This window comes from Saccostrea echinata, unplaced genomic scaffold (assembly GCF_033153115.1).
Source record: "Saccostrea echinata isolate AGI-Se365-2 ecotype Australia unplaced genomic scaffold, CSIRO_AGI_Sech_v1 ptg000054l, whole genome shotgun sequence".
Lineage (NCBI taxonomy): Eukaryota > Metazoa > Mollusca > Bivalvia > Ostreida > Ostreidae > Saccostrea > Saccostrea echinata.
Genome location: NW_026889803.1, coordinates 5,647,785 through 5,665,559, shown reverse-complemented (window position 1 = coordinate 5,665,559; position 17,775 = coordinate 5,647,785). Strand labels below are relative to the sequence as shown.

Sequence of the window (17,775 nt, the reverse complement as noted above, 5' to 3'; positions counted from 1 at the left end):
TCCTTGACCTTCTCAGGGAGCAGCTATTTACCATGCTTAAGTACTAACTTAGGTAATCATATAATCCTCTTCTTTAAAAACAAATATTATTTTATCTTATTTTAAATACGTATACAGATTCAGCATCTGTTCTAAGTCATGTTCAATTTTAATAAATTAGAGAAAACATTCACTGTAATAACTGCTCCCTAAGGTAAACACACAACAAACATGGCGGCCTCCATCAGCCGATCGCTGCAGAAAATCAGCAGCCAGTTTGTAAGTTGCAGTTGTGATTAGCGCCCTACATTTTGTCTGAAATTAGAAATATTGATTAATAAGATTTCAGTTTCATTATATATTGTTTTATGAGTTTGATGTTTACAATTAAATTGCGTTAGAGATAGGTGACATGGACTTTGATCAGTTACACGTTCGAATTTCCTTTATCAGTTTATATATGTCACAGGTTTCTGGAACGACATGTTCAACTTTGAATTTACTAACTTATCTAAATATTTATTTTTGTTTGCCCCTTGTATGCTTTAATTTAAAAATGTTATTTCTGAGTGTACAATATAGGTAAACGTAGATGGAACGTTCTATCGTTAAAAAACTTAAAATGATACCGGTATTGTCCTACGGAACCGGTTTAACGGCTCGTCCCGAGACACAGTTAAGCTTATTCTAATTAAGATAGACTATTTGATAAAGAAAAAACGAATAGAATAGGGTGGAATGTTTTGGAAATATTCTTTATTGATAGTAGAAAATTGAAGTTAATATGCATTAACTTTTTTTCTGAATTCTGGAAGTCTTTGATTATGCTGAATAATTTTCTCCATCATATACAGCTTCGTCAACTATGTTATATATAAGTATAAACTGTTCCCCACAAACTTCATCCAGGTTACAGGTGTTTGGATTAACAAGGCTCCACTGTACATGTATTTTTTTTTTTTGGTTGTAGAATTCTGGCCATGGGAAAATTTTCCGCAATTTTTCTGTTACAAGTCACAGAAAAGACAAAGTTGGACCACAAGCTCATTTCTTTCCTGCCATGTCAACACCCATGCTCCCCAAGGATACATTTAAAGGCAAGACAGCCTTCATCACAGGTGGAGGAACAGGGTTAGGGAAAGGAATGACCACTACATTATCACAGCTAGGAGCCCAGGTTGTCATTACAAGCAGGCAGGCAATTTTTATCTATGTTAAGATCTTAAAAAAGAAATAAATAAATTCACTGTGAACATAAAGGAAATGAATGAGCTCAACATGTAGTTAATTTTACATGTCAACCTATCATAACATGGACAAAATTTCATAACTGATTTAACAGTAAAATAAAATGAATAGACAACATTCAGCCAGTCTGATTAAAATAAGCTATTAATAGAAATCCCCTTTTTCTATCCAATAACTTGTACATGTATAATATAATAGCTGATGTAATCAGATTGGTAGCTGTTTTTATGCCTTAAGATTTTAAGTTAAGAGAACTACCTTTGAAGATCATTTAAAAAAAATGTTTTGTAGAAAATTACCTGTACTAGAACAAACAGCTGAAGAAATAAGCAAAGTAACAGGGAACAAAGTAAGTTTAACATTTATTTTTAAAATAAAAAATATATATGTACTAACTTACTAAGTTATTCAATGGATTGATATGAAAGAAAAACATATTAACATTAAACACTGTACACCTTTCATTGGGTGGGCTTAAGCACTTCTGAGTCTGTAAATACTTAATAGTGGTGGTGATTTCAGAATCTATCTTTAATGGAAAAATTAATAATTTCATGTAACCACAATTTCTAAAGTTTCAGTTTTATTAACAGTTTTGTTAATTGGTGTCCCCTGCTTTCATGAAAACATGGGTGCATTAAATCTCATTTGTCTGTCCATCTGTCAGCATGTCTATCACAGAAAACTTTAACTTTGGTCATAACTTTTGAATGAGAGAAGATAGGGCTTAAATATTTCACATGTGCATTAAGTGTGATGAAATATCCAAATGTTTTAGGATTTTCAAACCCATGACCTTGAAGTCTGAACTTTTTTCCAAATTTTTAACATTAGGTATAGCTTTTTGCACCTGACGAGACATTGCCTTCATATGTAATGTGTGCATTAGCTTTCCAGATGAACTAGGATATTCCTAAAAACATTTTTGAATGAGGCTTTTACATTTATATGTGCATTACATATGACATGTCTAAATGTTTTAGGATTTCTTACCTCATGACTTAGATCTGGAAGTTTGACTTACCTTTCAAAAAATTCAACCTTGGCTGTAGCTTTTGCACCTGAAGAGACATGACTCTCATATTTTATATGTGCATTATCTATGACAAAACTCCACTGTTGGCATAATATCTCTGGTTCTTTTGCCATCCGATGTCAACCTTAATATCATCTTCTTTTAAGCATTTAACAAAAACAAATAAAAATGAAACCAAAATCTGAATGACCAATTTATATTTTCAAGGAAATAATATACTTGAATATTAATTTTAACATAGTCAAGGAGCCACCAATTCTAGAACAAATACTCATCAATTCTGATATTAAATGCATATTGTCTCCGCAAATGATAATTCCATCATTTCTGTCATGGATTTCAACTCCCTTGATTACTGATTTCTTTCTGTACCTGTAATTGATAAATTCTGATGGTACTGGTTAAAATAATTTTTGTTTTTTGAGTCATTTCATTTCTTCCATTGTGTGAACATAATCACCTTTAGGTGCTGGCGGTGGCAGCGGATGTTCGTGATCCAGAGAGCGTGAAGGCTGCCGTGGATCATTGCGAGCAGGAGTTTGGATTACCCAGCATTGTTATCAACAATGCAGCAGGAAACTTCATATCCCCCACAGAGAGACTGTCTCCTAATGCATTCAAGACAGTAGTGGACATTGTACTCAATGGAACTGCTGTTGTCACTTTAGAACTTGGAAAAAGGCTCATTAAAGCAAAACAGGGTAATGCTAGTATTATAGCTAGTATATGAGATATTCTTTTGAGAATTTCCCTCATTGACTAGCAAACTCAAAAGAAATGTTCTGAAACTTGACCAGTCTCTGGTTATTTTCTTGCTTAGTTACTTTGTATTAAGAGCATGTCTATGCATTTCAGGGGCTTCCTTTTTGTCTATAACAACAATCTACACTGGGAGTGGATCAGGATTTGTCACACCCAGTGCAGCAGCTAAAACTGGAGTGGAAGGCCTGACAAAGTAATCAGAATGTTTTGATTGAGAACAATTTTAGACGATTAAGCCTGTACATGTATTTGGATTCAGATTCATTACATAATGGATAAGATATTTTTAAGATCACTGAATAATTACTTTCGATTCTTCTCAACTGCACTAAGAAAAAAGCATATCATACAAAAGGCTTTGCACTCAGTAATAATGAACAACTGAATACAGATTAGACTTGGTAAGGATTCTTTGCACTCAGTAATAATGAACAACTGAATACAGATTAGACTTGGTAAGGATTCCACTTGATTCTCTAGGTCTTTGGCTGCTGAGTGGGGCAGATATGGACTGAGGTTTAACTGTATAGCCCCTGGACCAATAGAAACTAAGGTAATATCATGTAGATTATTTCTGTTTTATTATTCTAATACATTTTATAAATAGAGATATTGACTAAATATTGTATGAGAACAAGTCGCACAAGGTGTTTAAGATTCATTCTTTTATACATATGTACGAGGGTTGTTCGAAAAGTTCGTGGACTGATGTGATAAAATTAATACTATGTAGTCTATGCTTACAAAATTTTTAATGAACATAAAACAACAAAAGTTAAAGAAATGTTGAAAATTTTAGCTTGATATCTTGAATATTTACCAAATTATCATAAAATAAAAAAGACATTATATGATCACCCGGCGCTGTCGCCATTTAGTTTCATGACATCATTGTTTTTCAATGTCCGTGTTCTCTACCTCATACACTTATCTTGATGAGTTTTCTTGGAGTTAAGTAAAGATTAAAACCCGTCTTGTTTATATGATTTTACAATGTCATAAACACCTGATTTCAATGCATATAGTATTGTAAATAAATCTAAAAGATGCTCACTTGATTATAACAACATATTTGCTTGTCAGAGTTCAACATCTATCACCCGTGATCAACTTCACTTTTTGACGTGACAAACTTTGAACACCCTTACTACAAATCGACATTAACTTTTACATCTCTCGTTTCTCTAATCTTTTTCGGCGTTTAAAAACAAGTAATCTGAATGCATTTTATTCTTCAGTAGCCCATTTAAATATTTCCTAGGTCTATGCCAGTTTTTCCAGAGGGTGAAACTTTATATAGAATGTTGGAAATAGAAACCCACCCCCCTTTCTGACGTCATTACAACCCCATAATTGTTTGGACATTTCATATAAATTTTACGATAAAATTTCATAGAACTTACAGAATGGGGTAAAAATTGCAAATTTTACAGTACAATTGTGTCATAGCACATGAGTGAATTAACGGGATTTTTGAATGACAAATGCTCATATCAAAAAAGAGTTTTTTCTAAGTTACGCTTAGGTAGAAAAAATGTAATCTTCGAGGTTGCGTTGGCTGGACATACCATTGCTTTCAAAAACATCAACAATTTATTTAAAAATAAAACCAATGATGTATAGTTTATTATATAAATAAAAAAGATAATGCTAATTGAACATTAAAAAATTCATTGATGTATCTTAAGCGGTTTTAATTTTATGGCGCTAGTCCACAAACTTTCTGAACAGCCCTCGTATTTCATGTTTTATGGAATTATGGTCCTTGAATTTGAAAAAAAATTCTTACTATATACATGTAGTTTATAATGAAATCTTCATTTTGCTTACATTTGAGATACATATATCCATGCATTTACATGTAATATGACTTGAGCATACTTTTTTCTGTTAGGGTGCATTTAGCCGTCTTGACCCAACAGGTCAATTTAAGGACAAGCTGATAGATATTATACCAGTGGGTCGGCTGGGTGAGGTCCCAGAGATTGCTAACTTAGCCAGCTACATGGTCAGTGACTATGCCAGCTGGATGAGTGGAAGTGTAAGTTAAAATTTTTTCTTACTTTGTAATTATATTTAAAATCTATATTATACATTTATAGTTGCCAAATGCATTCTTTACATGAACTGTCTCTTACAGCTTCAAACACTTTAGTTTTTGAGTATGACATTTACAGATTTAAAGAATATCAATAAATTAAGAAGCTTTTTAATTCGTCATCTTTAGCTTAATAGATGAATCAGTTCTGTGTAAATGAAATAGCCCATCCCTTTCATTGCATTTGAATGTGTATTAAAATGTTTTAATAATAATTAATGCACACAGAAAATCAATTAAAACATATTTTGTGTAGACCTTGAAAAAGTGCTATTTTGACCCAGTCCTTAAAAAATGCTTGAAAATTAAAGCTTAAACAGCAAAATGACATGGAAAAGTGCATAAATTGCTTGAATTTTTGTTGTTGTTGTTGTTGTACTTGAATTCTTATCTTGAGCTGCTATATAAGCAAAGATTAAATATGAAAGAAAAGGTATATTGATTTACCTATTATATAGCATTACCAAGTAGATTACATTTTTGTTGAAAAAACATAAATGAGAGGTTAAATGAGCTAAAGAAATTTAAAATATCCTAAATAATATATGGTGTCAATTTTTTTATTTGCATGAATGTCCAAAAGTGCTTGAAAAATGGCCATAAAAGTGCTAGAAAGTGCTAAAAAAATGTTACTGGGCTATATGAACCCTGTACAAGAGCAGAATTCCCAAACAAGAGATACATGTATATCCTTAATTAATTTACAGTTCTTTTTCCTTGAATGAATATTTTTATTTCTTCATGAAGATTGTAAATTTTGATGGAGGAGAATATGTGATGAGAGCAGGGGAGTTTAATGACTTGAGGATTATAACAAATGAACAATGGGATCAGCTAGAGGCCATCATCAGGAAGGTCAAGGGGTCATAGAGGCAGCAGCTGATTGGTCTTGGTTTGTTTCCACGAAACCATAATCCATATTTCTTCTTTTGAAAGATGCTCTCTTAAATTTACACAACAATGCATGAAATGAACTTACAAATATTCATGTTGAATATCATATATGTACATTGTATTTATGCGAGTTGCCAAATTACTCTGTTTTTAATATTAGCCATAAAAATCTTCCTTATATTTCTTTCTTTGTAAACCTGAAGTCTGAATAACCTCTATCTGCAGTATAGAATCTTTCTTAATATATTGTAATGAGCATTATTCCATCTCAGTTAGTACATTCTCAGAGTTCAGTTACTATCATTATATTGACAATGCATGTAATTAATTGTATTGACAATGCATGTAATTAAAATTGATTTATAATCATTGATCCTATGTATATACCTCAAGCTATCTCTGATATTGATCTTTGTTCAACAGATACATGTATATGTGTATTTATAGTTACATGCATTGCTAATCTTAAGTTAATGCTATACATAAATATTAATTTGTATTGTTTGTATGCACATATTGAAAATAAAGGAATTTCTAGGAACAATAGTTTTAAACCATTTGATGCCAATTAAAGCAGAATAGGAGCAAGACAGATTCTGGAATACAATGTTTACAAATCTGTAATGATTGGCCATTGTGTGATGAAAATTTATTGGAGGCATTGACAAAGGTTTTGTAATTCTACCATGGATATATTATTTTATTTCAAAAAGATCAAAATATTTTCAGTTAAATAGACTGTGAAAATTTTTACAGATGTACAGCGCAGCAAATTTTTGCAAATTTACAGTGCAACTCTAGTTTTCATATTAGATAATTGCTGATTTTGACCCATTATTAAAATTTGATATTATACTAAATTAGAATATGCTGTATGTATTTGCACCAGTTATCAATGTTCATCTTAACAATTATCTCATGACATCTTGAAATTACATGGAAATATTTAGCAAGGCCTAATATTGGTGTGTGAGTACTGTATCTGCGGATCTTTTTATTGTGAAATATCTCCTTTGGAAGCAAAGCTGTTGACTGAAATCCCGGCCTTGGCTTGTGGAGATATCATAATATCTACCGCATTCATGCTGGAACTTACTAATCAAAATTTTAGTCTTCACAAAGGATACCTTGAACCGTAAATGTTTATAAAATGTATCCTGTTAAATGGATAAGATAACCTAAATAGAATTCTGTCAAAAACTGCCCTCCGTACGATGATAACAGATAAGTGTTAGTTTTTGTAAACTAGGTTATGAGCCAATAGTAAAATTCCATACGCAAAAAGACACATACATGGTTAAGTATGGAGTATAATTTGGCAGTGGACGGTCTACAAACCAAAGTGACGTTAAATGAAGAAAAAATTACCTTCAAATCACTTGACACCACCATTTGTAAGTATATAGTAAAAAGAACTATCTGCTTTTCCTTTAAACAGCTGTAAAATGTTTATGCACTAGATATAATAATTTATAGTACCTGTTTCTGTTTTTTAAATTCAGAAATGTTTATTTCTCAAACTTTAAAGTAGCAGAACTTGGTATTTGTAGCTTATTTATTATTCTGCAGATATGGTAGGCAAGGAATGTCGTAACTCTATGGAAAAACACAAGCAGGATAAAATATCAACTAGATTTAAACCATATCTTACTCCCTATATATAAAACATTGAATGGGATTTGGGAGCGGACTGATCATATATAAACTACAATAAAACAAAGTGAGGAGGGACATATAGACAGTGCACAGACAAGAATAAAGACAGCAATATATCAGAATTTAAGAGTGTCAATTTTTTGCCAATATAAACATATCCAAATTTTAGCTAGTTTAGGGCCAGAATATTTATTCTCTGAATTAATATACTTGTATTGTGCTTGAGAGAAGAATTTATTACGTTTTCAACAGTGAAACACTGTGATTTATTTACTAGTATTGAATAAATGTGATATTCTCAAAGTGTGAAAGGATATACCAAAGTGATATTCTGTCACAGTGTGAATGGATATCGAAGTAAGGAAAAATCATTTCTGACCTGTAATAAGATAGAGTTAGTAACTAAACCATCTTGATAGAGACTAAAACTCAATTTCTTCCCAAATATGTCGCTAAAATCAATATTGCAACGTTTTCAGTCTCACAACAGCTAAGCTTTGACGTCTCAACTGCTCAGCCTATGACACCGTGTTAAGAAAAGACAGAGGCATAATGTAATAAACAGAAAATTCAATGTTTTGTAGTTACAATGTAGATATGGAATTTATTTCACTTGTGAGACAGGATTTTTAAAAAATATTTTTAGGAGTGAGAAGCACGAGTGAAAATATCAAAAAATTCTGTCCCACTCGTGAAATAAATTCCATATCCAACTACAAAGCATTGAATATCCTCTATTTATATCTAAAAGGGTACCAATTCTTCCAGAGATCAAATCGAAAATTCAAAATACATCGTTTCAGGCCTGAACATATTTTTTGGTAATAAATGGTTTGTAATAAAATTTATACAGCCAAAATTTTCTAGCTGCATGGTTTAAAATATTGAATTATTTCTTTTTCCATCTCATAGGGTGATAATATTTATAAAATAATAGATAAAAAAGGAATTCCTCCCCCTGGCCCTTTTTCAGATCAAATGATTGTATTCTTCATCATTCATTTCCAGTCAGTTACCAGTTAAATGACGTCATCGGTTGTGATGAGATAGTGACGGGGTGGTTTAACAAGACTGAAGTAACCCGAGTTTGGTTAATCGAACACGGTCCTTCAAACTTACTCCTGAAAAAATGCAAAGTAGTGTCTGGGGAGCAAAGGAAACGTTTCCAACAAGATTTGACAGAAAAGACAGCAAATGGTAAGTTGTCACGTAATCCTGTAAAGATCATAAAATCAATACTCAGTATGGTGAGAGGACATGGTTTTCATACAGTCTTACTAATTTGCCTTTACCGTTGGTTATAAAGCGAGTAAACTAGAGAATCAAGCATTGTTACTACCTATTTACGTTTTATTTCTGATTTTACAGAAACAAAACGTCCAAAACGTTTGTTGGTGATGATTAACACAATTGGTGGCAGTGGTTCAGCAAAGAAGTATTTCAGGGATGTAGTGCAGCCAGTTTTTAAACTTTCAGGAATATCCATGGATGTAATTTGTAAGTAAAGACTTCGATGGTTAATCCGAAAGTAATGTCTCTATTCCTGTAAAATTTCAAATAATAGCCTTATAGGAAGTCATCAATAAATAAAAGAATAATAATACCTCTATATATTTTGTCGCCTGAAAATTTTATTAAGATAAACTCTGTAAATAATATTTTAATATTTACATTTTCTGTGTATTTTACTAAACCAACTACACTGTGCCAATGTATGGAATTAATTTAAAATTGCATTTAGGTAAATACACACGTCGTGTATAAATATAAACAGAAAAACTCGCTCGAAAGTGACGTCACATTCAAGAAACAGGAACCTCAATGAAAATATAACCTGGAATGTAATACTGCAGCTTTTAAATACGTAAAATATAAATGTAAGGGACGTTTTTTATTTGTGTGAGGGTTACTGGTTTGTAAAGTAGACACACTTGCACGAAGACGTATTTTTCATGAAATGCTAACGCGATTCATGAAATATGCCTACGTGATAAGTCTGTGTGATATACACACCAATAATTCGTACAAAAAACAAACAAACAAACAAACAAACAAACTTTGTCATACAGATAAACGCAAAGTAAGGTGCCGTCACAACGTTGGAAGATGCTCGCATTTCATTTCCCAAACAAGATTTTTGTTCAAGAAACATATATCTATATTCACTATTCTACTGAAAGTCTGAAACTGAGCGCCTGAAAATTGACAGCGATCTCCTAAACGTCTCAAATTATGAGCAATTCATTAAGTACTAATTACAATTGAATTTCTTTCTTTTCCAGTTACTGAGCATTCGGGACATATGATTAATATTGCAAAAACCTATGACTTTTCCAATACTGATGGGTAATATTAGAGGAAACGATCTTTGAATGTAAAGAAAGATAAAACTATGTTATTTTAATCCATGTTTTACTTGTAATCTTTAAAGAATTTGAATATTATGAATTAAAAACATGGGTAATCAAAGATTGCAGAGCTCACCTCAACGAATGTTATCTTAAAGTAAGACAAAATCTCATACCAAATAAATGTTCTGGTATTATGCATCCAAAGATACAATATTTATGCAAGTTGGTCGTGGTAAGACTATGTTTAATCGGTAATGGACCTGCTCCCCAAAATTTCTGTTCAATCATCTAAAAATGTAAGTAGGATTAAGCAATTGAAGCAAGTCAGGTAGTGTGCATCGCTCTAGAAGCATCATCCAGCAAGTTTGGTCAGCATAGGACTTGTAGTCTTATAGGAAACTTTAATCTGGTCAATCATCCAGAAAATGTAGATCAGATCCAGAATCCGAAGCAAATTTGGTGGCTTGTATCCCTACACGAATCATCTATGCAAGACTGGCCACCATAGGGCTTACAGTTACTTAAGAATGAATCTGCTCTAAAAACTTTAATTTGGTCACTCATTCAGAAAATATAGGCCAGGTTCAGTATCTAAAGCAGGTCTGGTTAGTGTGCAACCTAGATGCATAATACATGCAAGGTTGGTCCATGTAGCAGTAGGACTTATAGTTACTTAATAATGAACCTGCTTCAAAAACTTTAATAATCTGTTCACTCTTCCGGAAAATGTAGGTCAGACGGTAGCTTTCATCCTCATCCATCCAAGTGTGATCCAGGTAGGGCTTAAAGTTCCTTGGGAATGGACCCTCTCCAAAAACTGACCATGTCACTTATCTGTAAAATGTAGGTCAGATCCAGCATTCGAAGCATGTCTGGTAGTATGCATTCCTAGATATATCATACAAGCAAATTTGGTCACCATAGTGTTGATAGTTACTATTGAATGAACCTGCTCCAAAAACATAAACCTGTTCACTCATTTGGAAAATGTAGGTCTCAGATCCAGCGTCCGAAGCAAGTCTAATATTGTGCATCCTTAGATGCATCGTCTCTGCAAGTTTGTTCCAGTTAGGGCTTATTGTTACTTGGAAATTAGACCTCCTCCAAAAAACATCGTTTCAAAAAAATTAACCTGACCCCCCAAAATTAACTGGTCATTCTTATAGAAAACATATGCTGAAAATACAGCACCTGAATACTGAATAAAACGATAGAACATACCAGATGCATCAGACTGACTTTATTTTAGACTTAAATACTATGTGTGAAAAGTTTATTTTTTTTAAATTATATATACATATAGTTATAAAAAGTGATATAAAAAGAAATGATTCTAGGATAACAATACTTGGAGGAGACGGATCTTATCATGAAGTGGTCAACGTATTGTTGAGAAGGAGACAAGAGGAACAAGGCGTGGATATAAATGATCAAAATGCATCCCTTTCCCCTGTGAACATCCCAATAGCCCTGATACCAACTGGTAATCTGGTATTCTTCATTTGACTTACATTTCGATAACTTTTATAACACCTAACTGTACATGAGGATAAATTTTTATTCGTATTATTTCAGGAACTGGTTGTGGATTAACAGAATATAATACAGGGTGTAGGGATGTTCTGACTGCTTGTCTTCATGTTATCCAAGGTAAGGTTTATGAGCATATCGCAAGGTTTAGGCGACAAAAAAGATTTCTCGTGGAGAGAAAGTCCATTTGTTTACAATAAATAAATTTGTATCTATAAAAAATTATGATTAGTTGGCGCACTTTAATTAACAAATACATGTTAACAATACATTGCACTGCCGTGACTTGCTGCTGAGCTACCCGATGGTATACATATATACTTGTTCTATCCCCAGCACTCTCGCCATACATACGGATTTTCAACTTTCCTAACACATGAATAAGCTTTCTTGAATTTCTTAACATTACCAGAATGACCACTGCTTTCATTCTAGTAAACCGAAATTTTGTAAGGGTCATGACCTGAATATATGATATTACCTGAGAGACGAATTTTTAGCAGGTTCCATTTACATGTATTCAGTCGTTAGGTATTTGTATTCGAAGGAAAAATATCATTTAAACGACAGAACACTCTATATAGTATTTGCAATTATAAAAACAAAAAAATTTGAAATTCTGTTGGGAATCTTTATTTTTCAAATTCACACCGTTCTCTAATGCTTAAATAGTACAATCATGTAACTTGTTCGATCGGACAATTATTTGTGGAGATTGACTTATCCGAACACAAATGAACTGGACACGGACAATCCACAGACGTTAATGTTGAGCCCTTTAAAATAATTGATAATATTAAGTAATATACTGACAGGGAGGACTGTACCAAGTCATTTATTGGCTCTATACAACAATGGTAAACTCCTGGGATTTGGCGGAACAGGATGTTCCTACGGATTCATGACAGATATCCTGTACTACTCTGACAGGATGTTCCGCTGGCTCGGGCGAATCCGCTACTATGGTACAATTAGACGACAATTTTCCTTCAAATAATATCTTATTCTTTGTTAATATACAATATTTTGATATGTAAACGTTTGTGGTTTTGTGTCGTTGAAAATTCTTTGTTGTAGTTGTGCCAATATGGATGTTCCTTTTCAAATCTCAGACGAATCGAGCTTTCGATGCCAAGGTCACGTGTTACGCTTCGTAAGTATATTATGCTTTTGAAATATGTGAAGGGGGAGGCTTGGCCGATTCTAGAAGAAACATGCAATAATATTTACAATAACATATGCTCATTTAGTGTATTATTTGCTTGATCACCAGATATAAAATGTATTTAGGCCTAGATCATGCTGTTTGTTAATGGCCTTTTCAAACTAGAGCAAAAAACCATTCCTACAATCAAGAAATCGCTTCAGTTCACTGCTGAAGTAACTTCAGTGAAATCAAACCATAAAATATGAATCAAGAAAGCCTATGATGAGAGATCATTATTTTGGGTATTCTTCGAAAGACAGTTATGGAAAAACAGGTCTCTTTTTAAAGCATCACTGAAAAATCATTTGCTAGAAAGAGAGATTGTAGAGCAAGAGAGTAAAATGTATAGGTATTGGGTTGTAGGGTTGAAGAAGTGTTAAATCATAGAACATATTGCATGATGTCCTAATAAATATCTGGATAACATTGGTATCATATAAAATGTATAATAGTTATTTATATATAAAAATGAAGAAAGAAAGACGACGAGATTCTAACAAAACGCAAAATGCAGAAACGAAACGGAGATATACTTGATACAAAATGTGATCTCCTTTACTAACTCCCTGTCTTGATGATTGATTGATTGTATGTTGTTTTACGTCCCATTCGAGAATTTTTCAATCATATAGAGACGTCACCTTATACTGGTGAAGGGCTTCAAATTTAGACCTTTTAAGTTTTACTCGGCACTCAGGGCCTTTGAGCAGTGAGGGTTCTTTATCGTGCCAACGCCTGCCGTGACACGGGGCCTCGGTTTTTAAGGTCTCATCCGAAGGACCCGCAACTTTCACTTCAAAGTGCCGAACTCTTGGCGAGGGAACAGTTGCCACCTGTTTTTATCGACTTAGGTCAGTCGCGGCCGTGATTCGTAAACACGACCTTTCGTTCATGGAGCGAGCACTCTACCGACTCAGCTACCGCGACGGTCTGTCTTGATGGAAATTTATGAATTAGGTGTATCTTCAGAAATTTGACATGTCGAATAGCAACAGGACTAAAAGAGACATAAACATTATCGACACACTGCAATGGATCAAAAGGAATGGGAAAAATAACACTACACACATCTCACAGTGCCAGCTTCACTGCTGTGTAACATTTTACATTTGGCAGGCGTCAACCCTCACGATGACCCATCAGATGAAGAAGACATTCCTCAGAGCATTTAAGAATCAGATTAGGAGAGAGGATGTTACTCGAATGGACTCAAAACGTGATTTGAAAACGGGGGAGGGGGGCTAGAATTGAGGGGCAGGGGCAGAAAGGGTAAGAGGGAGATAGGAGAGAAGAGGAGGAAGGGGAAGTAAAAGAGGGGAAAGAGAAACTATTAAGGGATAAAGGGGGAGAGAAAGCGAGAGGAGGGGAAAGAGTTATTAAGGGATAAAGGGGAGAAGAGAGTTATGGGAGAAAGCAGGAGGAGGGGAAAGAGAAAATTTAAAGGGGAGAAGGGGAGGCTAAGCAGGAGGAGGGAAAAAGTAATTATTCAGGGATGAGGGGGGAAGAGAGGGGGAGAGAAAGCGGGAGGAGGGTAAGAGAAATTATTAGGGGATAAAGGGGAGAAAAAGTGGGAGGATGGAAAGAGGGAGAAGTGTTTTTTCCCTTACTGTACATCAAAATAGAAGACACACATATTCAGAAAAAGAAACAATTGAGTTATTTGACGCACTTGATTACTCAATATCTTGAAAATGTTTTTGTCTTAGGTGATTTGCTTTCCTTGGGCAACGATCAGGTACTTAAAGAAGGGACAGAAGAGACATTAGATACAGAAATTTAACCAAAAAAATCAAACATAATTAAATACCAGGAGATGCCAGGAGACGCATAATGCTCCTTCTAATGCAGAAGTTTGAAAAGCTCAAACACCTTTGGACAACTTCTTCTCTTCTCTTCCAAAAATAAATGAAGTGTATTAGGAGATTGCTGAAAATAAAGCACTACGATTGTGGAAGATTTGTCACACTCGTTTTAATTCATTTATCTAAATGTTATCATTTTTTTTTATTGTGCTACTAGTATTTTACACATAATTACTTATACATGTATATGATATGATATGTTTAGAAATTTCATCCTGTGTTTTACACGTCAGAGTCACTGAGCGACTAAACAGGGAAACCAATGAGACAGAGATCTTTGTCGAAGATAAAAAGCTATTGGGACATTGTTCCTTTACATCTGACACAGGTAAAACGTAAAGCTTTATGGATAAAAGATCAGAATATTTCGTATTCGCAAAGTACCTGTTGTTCGTCCTTTGTCTTTAAAAAAACAATTTTTCAAAATGTTTATTTACACTTTTTGTCCTATTTCAGTAGAATGTGGAACAAATTTGTCTGCCACGATAAGATGCAAAAATCTATTTTCCATTTTTTTCACTGCACTTTTGTCTTGAAATCTACGAGATAGTTTTCGACTTATCTCGAATTTTCAAGATACAATAAAATTCGAGCCATCAAATTATTTCTTTTTTACTAAAACAACTATTTACAGTGACCTTCAAGCGGAAGTTTTGGAACATGATGATCTTTAACATTAATGTCATGTTAGATGGCAAAGCTGTATTCGACGTCGGTGGAATGTATGTCCCAAAACCCGACACGTGTACATCCTTCTTCTTCTATGGCGATGTTTCGGTCCGTGCCATTTTCAGATTTTTCAAACATATAGCTATCCGAACACCTATGGTAAGAATGGAATGCAGAATCAACATTTTATACAAGTCAAAGTGGTTTGCTTTAAAAATAGTGTAGCGAATAAGGCGAAAGCAGCTCTTTAATAAGTGATTACATGAACTTGGAGTGTCACTCATCAAAATATTTTTTGTGTAGAAAATTTAGCAAAAAATGGATTAGAGATACTGAAAATCTATATCTATGTTTCAAAGGATGTAACAGATAATGAACTGGAGGCACTAAATGTCCAAGGGATGAAAGTGGAAGTGACAGACAGTTATAATAGCAAGGATCCGGAGATGACGATGTCGAAGCGACTCATACAGCTGGACGGGGAAATGTATCAGCTGGATTCTCCTTCATTTCAATTATGGTTTGGATAAAACAATTTCTTTAGGTTTATTAATTTCAACACCTACGTTGCCGTGATTCCTTAATTGGTGATTGCAAACGAGGTTTTCCCATCATAATTGACATAATTTTGATTCATATTAATTAATTAAACCTTTGAACCATATATTATAAAAATTTGTACCAAAAAGCTGGTTTCCAGTGAAATGGGGAAAGTGTTACCACTACGTACATTATATACTGATAAGTATTATTAAAAAATCTTTTGTTTTAACTTTTTTCATTCCAATTTTTTTGACGATGAAATATTTCCGTCATGAAAGAAATAAGATATTTTTTATTCTTTTTTTCAGGCACAAACTGAACGTTTTACAGTTCTTCTCAAGTTATCGATGAAAAGTAAAGCGGGGAAAAATGCTTACATTTTCATTTTCAGCAGACCTGCCTCAAAATTTGATAGACTTTTCTTTATGTTTTCTTCTTTATTGTAAAGAACATCTTAAAATTTCCTAAAACTTTCATTAATGAAAGTCCTCAACTTTTCCATATATGATTGGTGGAAGCAGTCATTTTCTAACGTACGTCGTTGTACATTAATACATGTAAACAGCTCTATATATCAGTATATTTTGCATGCATAAATAGCATTATACGGATCGGAAACGTTCATATATTCAAACTATGGAGTGCATGTATTGATGTAGCCATTGTGATGCTTTAATACATTTTTCACACATTAAATTTGTAGATTGTTATAGATAAGTTTAAATTGATAAATTTTAAACTTTTAATGTAACACATTGAACATGAGGTGAGAACCTAGTAAGTTGAAAAAACTTGTGTTCAAACCTTTTGCATATTATATATACAGTAGAATATGTTAAAAAAATTATCTACACAATAGAATATGTTCAAATATTATATATACAATATATTCAAATATCATATACGCAATAAAATATGCTCAATTCATATCATTAAAAAGGGTTGCTCTGAATTTTATCGTATTTCTCTATTACATGTATTACTACTGCTTCTTTTTAATAATAAAATAGTGACAACAAAAATGTTTTTTAACTTGTTCATAAACGATGTATACGTAAAAAGTTTTCGAAAATGAAGTATCGATTATGTAATTTTTTCTGGAAATATAATTGCATAAAAGCATTTACCTGCTTAATCAAGACAGCTTCGTAATAGTGACTTCTATTTAGCCAGGTTTTCTTTCCCAGTCCAAAAAAAGGGGGGGGGGTAAAAATATTATTATTTTTGCTGTTTTCATTTAAAAAGCAGAGGAACAGTATTTTATCATTTCTCAAACCATAGTAAATTATTACTGTTTTAATTAGTTACGCGGATAAGTGGTGCCATGAAGCATATAGTATGTTTGGTACTACTCTTTGAATTGTGTTCACAAGCATAGAAAAGTTACTATTATTGTCATTAAAACGTTCATTTTCTGATATCAAATGCAGCAAACAAAATGTAAGTCCCAAACATGCGACAGTACTTTAACAGTATTATTATTCTAATTGTATGTTTTAGAATGTCAAATTTTTGATGATTTGATATGTCCGTCTTATTTTTTCAGGCACAAACTGGACCTTGTGCAGATCTATTCGAGTTACTTTTGAGTAAACATCCTTTAAAAGCGCGCGCGCGCGCGTGTGTGTACATAGATCCGCAAATGTCGATGTTACCAAGCAGCTCGTACACCTGGATGGGGAGTTGTATCAGCTGGATTCTCCACCATTTCAGTTATGGAACGGATAAAACAATTGGTTTACGTCGTTTAACTGAAACACCTACGTTATCCTATTTCATGATGAAAAACGATTTTTTTTTTGCGATAAAAGTTTTGGTCCAGATATACTTTTACCCGAAAGCTTGTTTCCGGTTAAATTAAAAAATGTTCCCACTAATGCATAAAATTTTATTTTACATTGTCATGATTTTCTGCGAAGAAATATTTCAGTCAGTCGTTT

The 17,775-nt window shown here is 33.2% G+C and overlaps 2 protein-coding genes across 2 annotated transcripts; both read left to right on the top strand.

Annotated features, from left to right (window-relative positions):
- The first annotated feature begins 205 nt into the window (after nucleotides 1-205).
- Nucleotides 206-6,561, top strand: LOC133172624 (2,4-dienoyl-CoA reductase [(3E)-enoyl-CoA-producing], mitochondrial-like). Its single transcript, XM_061307555.1, has 8 exons — nucleotides 206-258; nucleotides 950-1,173; nucleotides 1,519-1,576; nucleotides 2,730-2,964; nucleotides 3,119-3,218; nucleotides 3,506-3,578; nucleotides 4,920-5,066; nucleotides 5,871-6,561. Exons 1-8 carry the CDS (start codon nucleotides 211-213, stop codon nucleotides 5,991-5,993), a joined length of 1,008 nt encoding a protein of 335 aa, XP_061163539.1. The 5' UTR covers nucleotides 206-210; the 3' UTR covers nucleotides 5,994-6,561.
- A 722-nt stretch (nucleotides 6,562-7,283) lies between these two features.
- On the top strand, nucleotides 7,284-16,771 carry LOC133206288 (sphingosine kinase 1-like). The gene is made up of 12 exons (XM_061342238.1): nucleotides 7,284-7,411; nucleotides 8,682-8,870; nucleotides 9,042-9,170; nucleotides 9,956-10,019; nucleotides 11,362-11,507; nucleotides 11,600-11,674; nucleotides 12,370-12,519; nucleotides 12,632-12,707; nucleotides 14,857-14,951; nucleotides 15,258-15,451; nucleotides 15,652-15,812; nucleotides 16,144-16,771. The coding sequence occupies exons 1-12, from the start codon at nucleotides 7,321-7,323 to the stop codon at nucleotides 16,184-16,186; spliced, it is 1,413 nt and encodes a 470-aa protein (XP_061198222.1). The 5' UTR covers nucleotides 7,284-7,320; the 3' UTR covers nucleotides 16,187-16,771.
- Nucleotides 16,772-17,775: the final 1,004 nt, after the last annotated feature.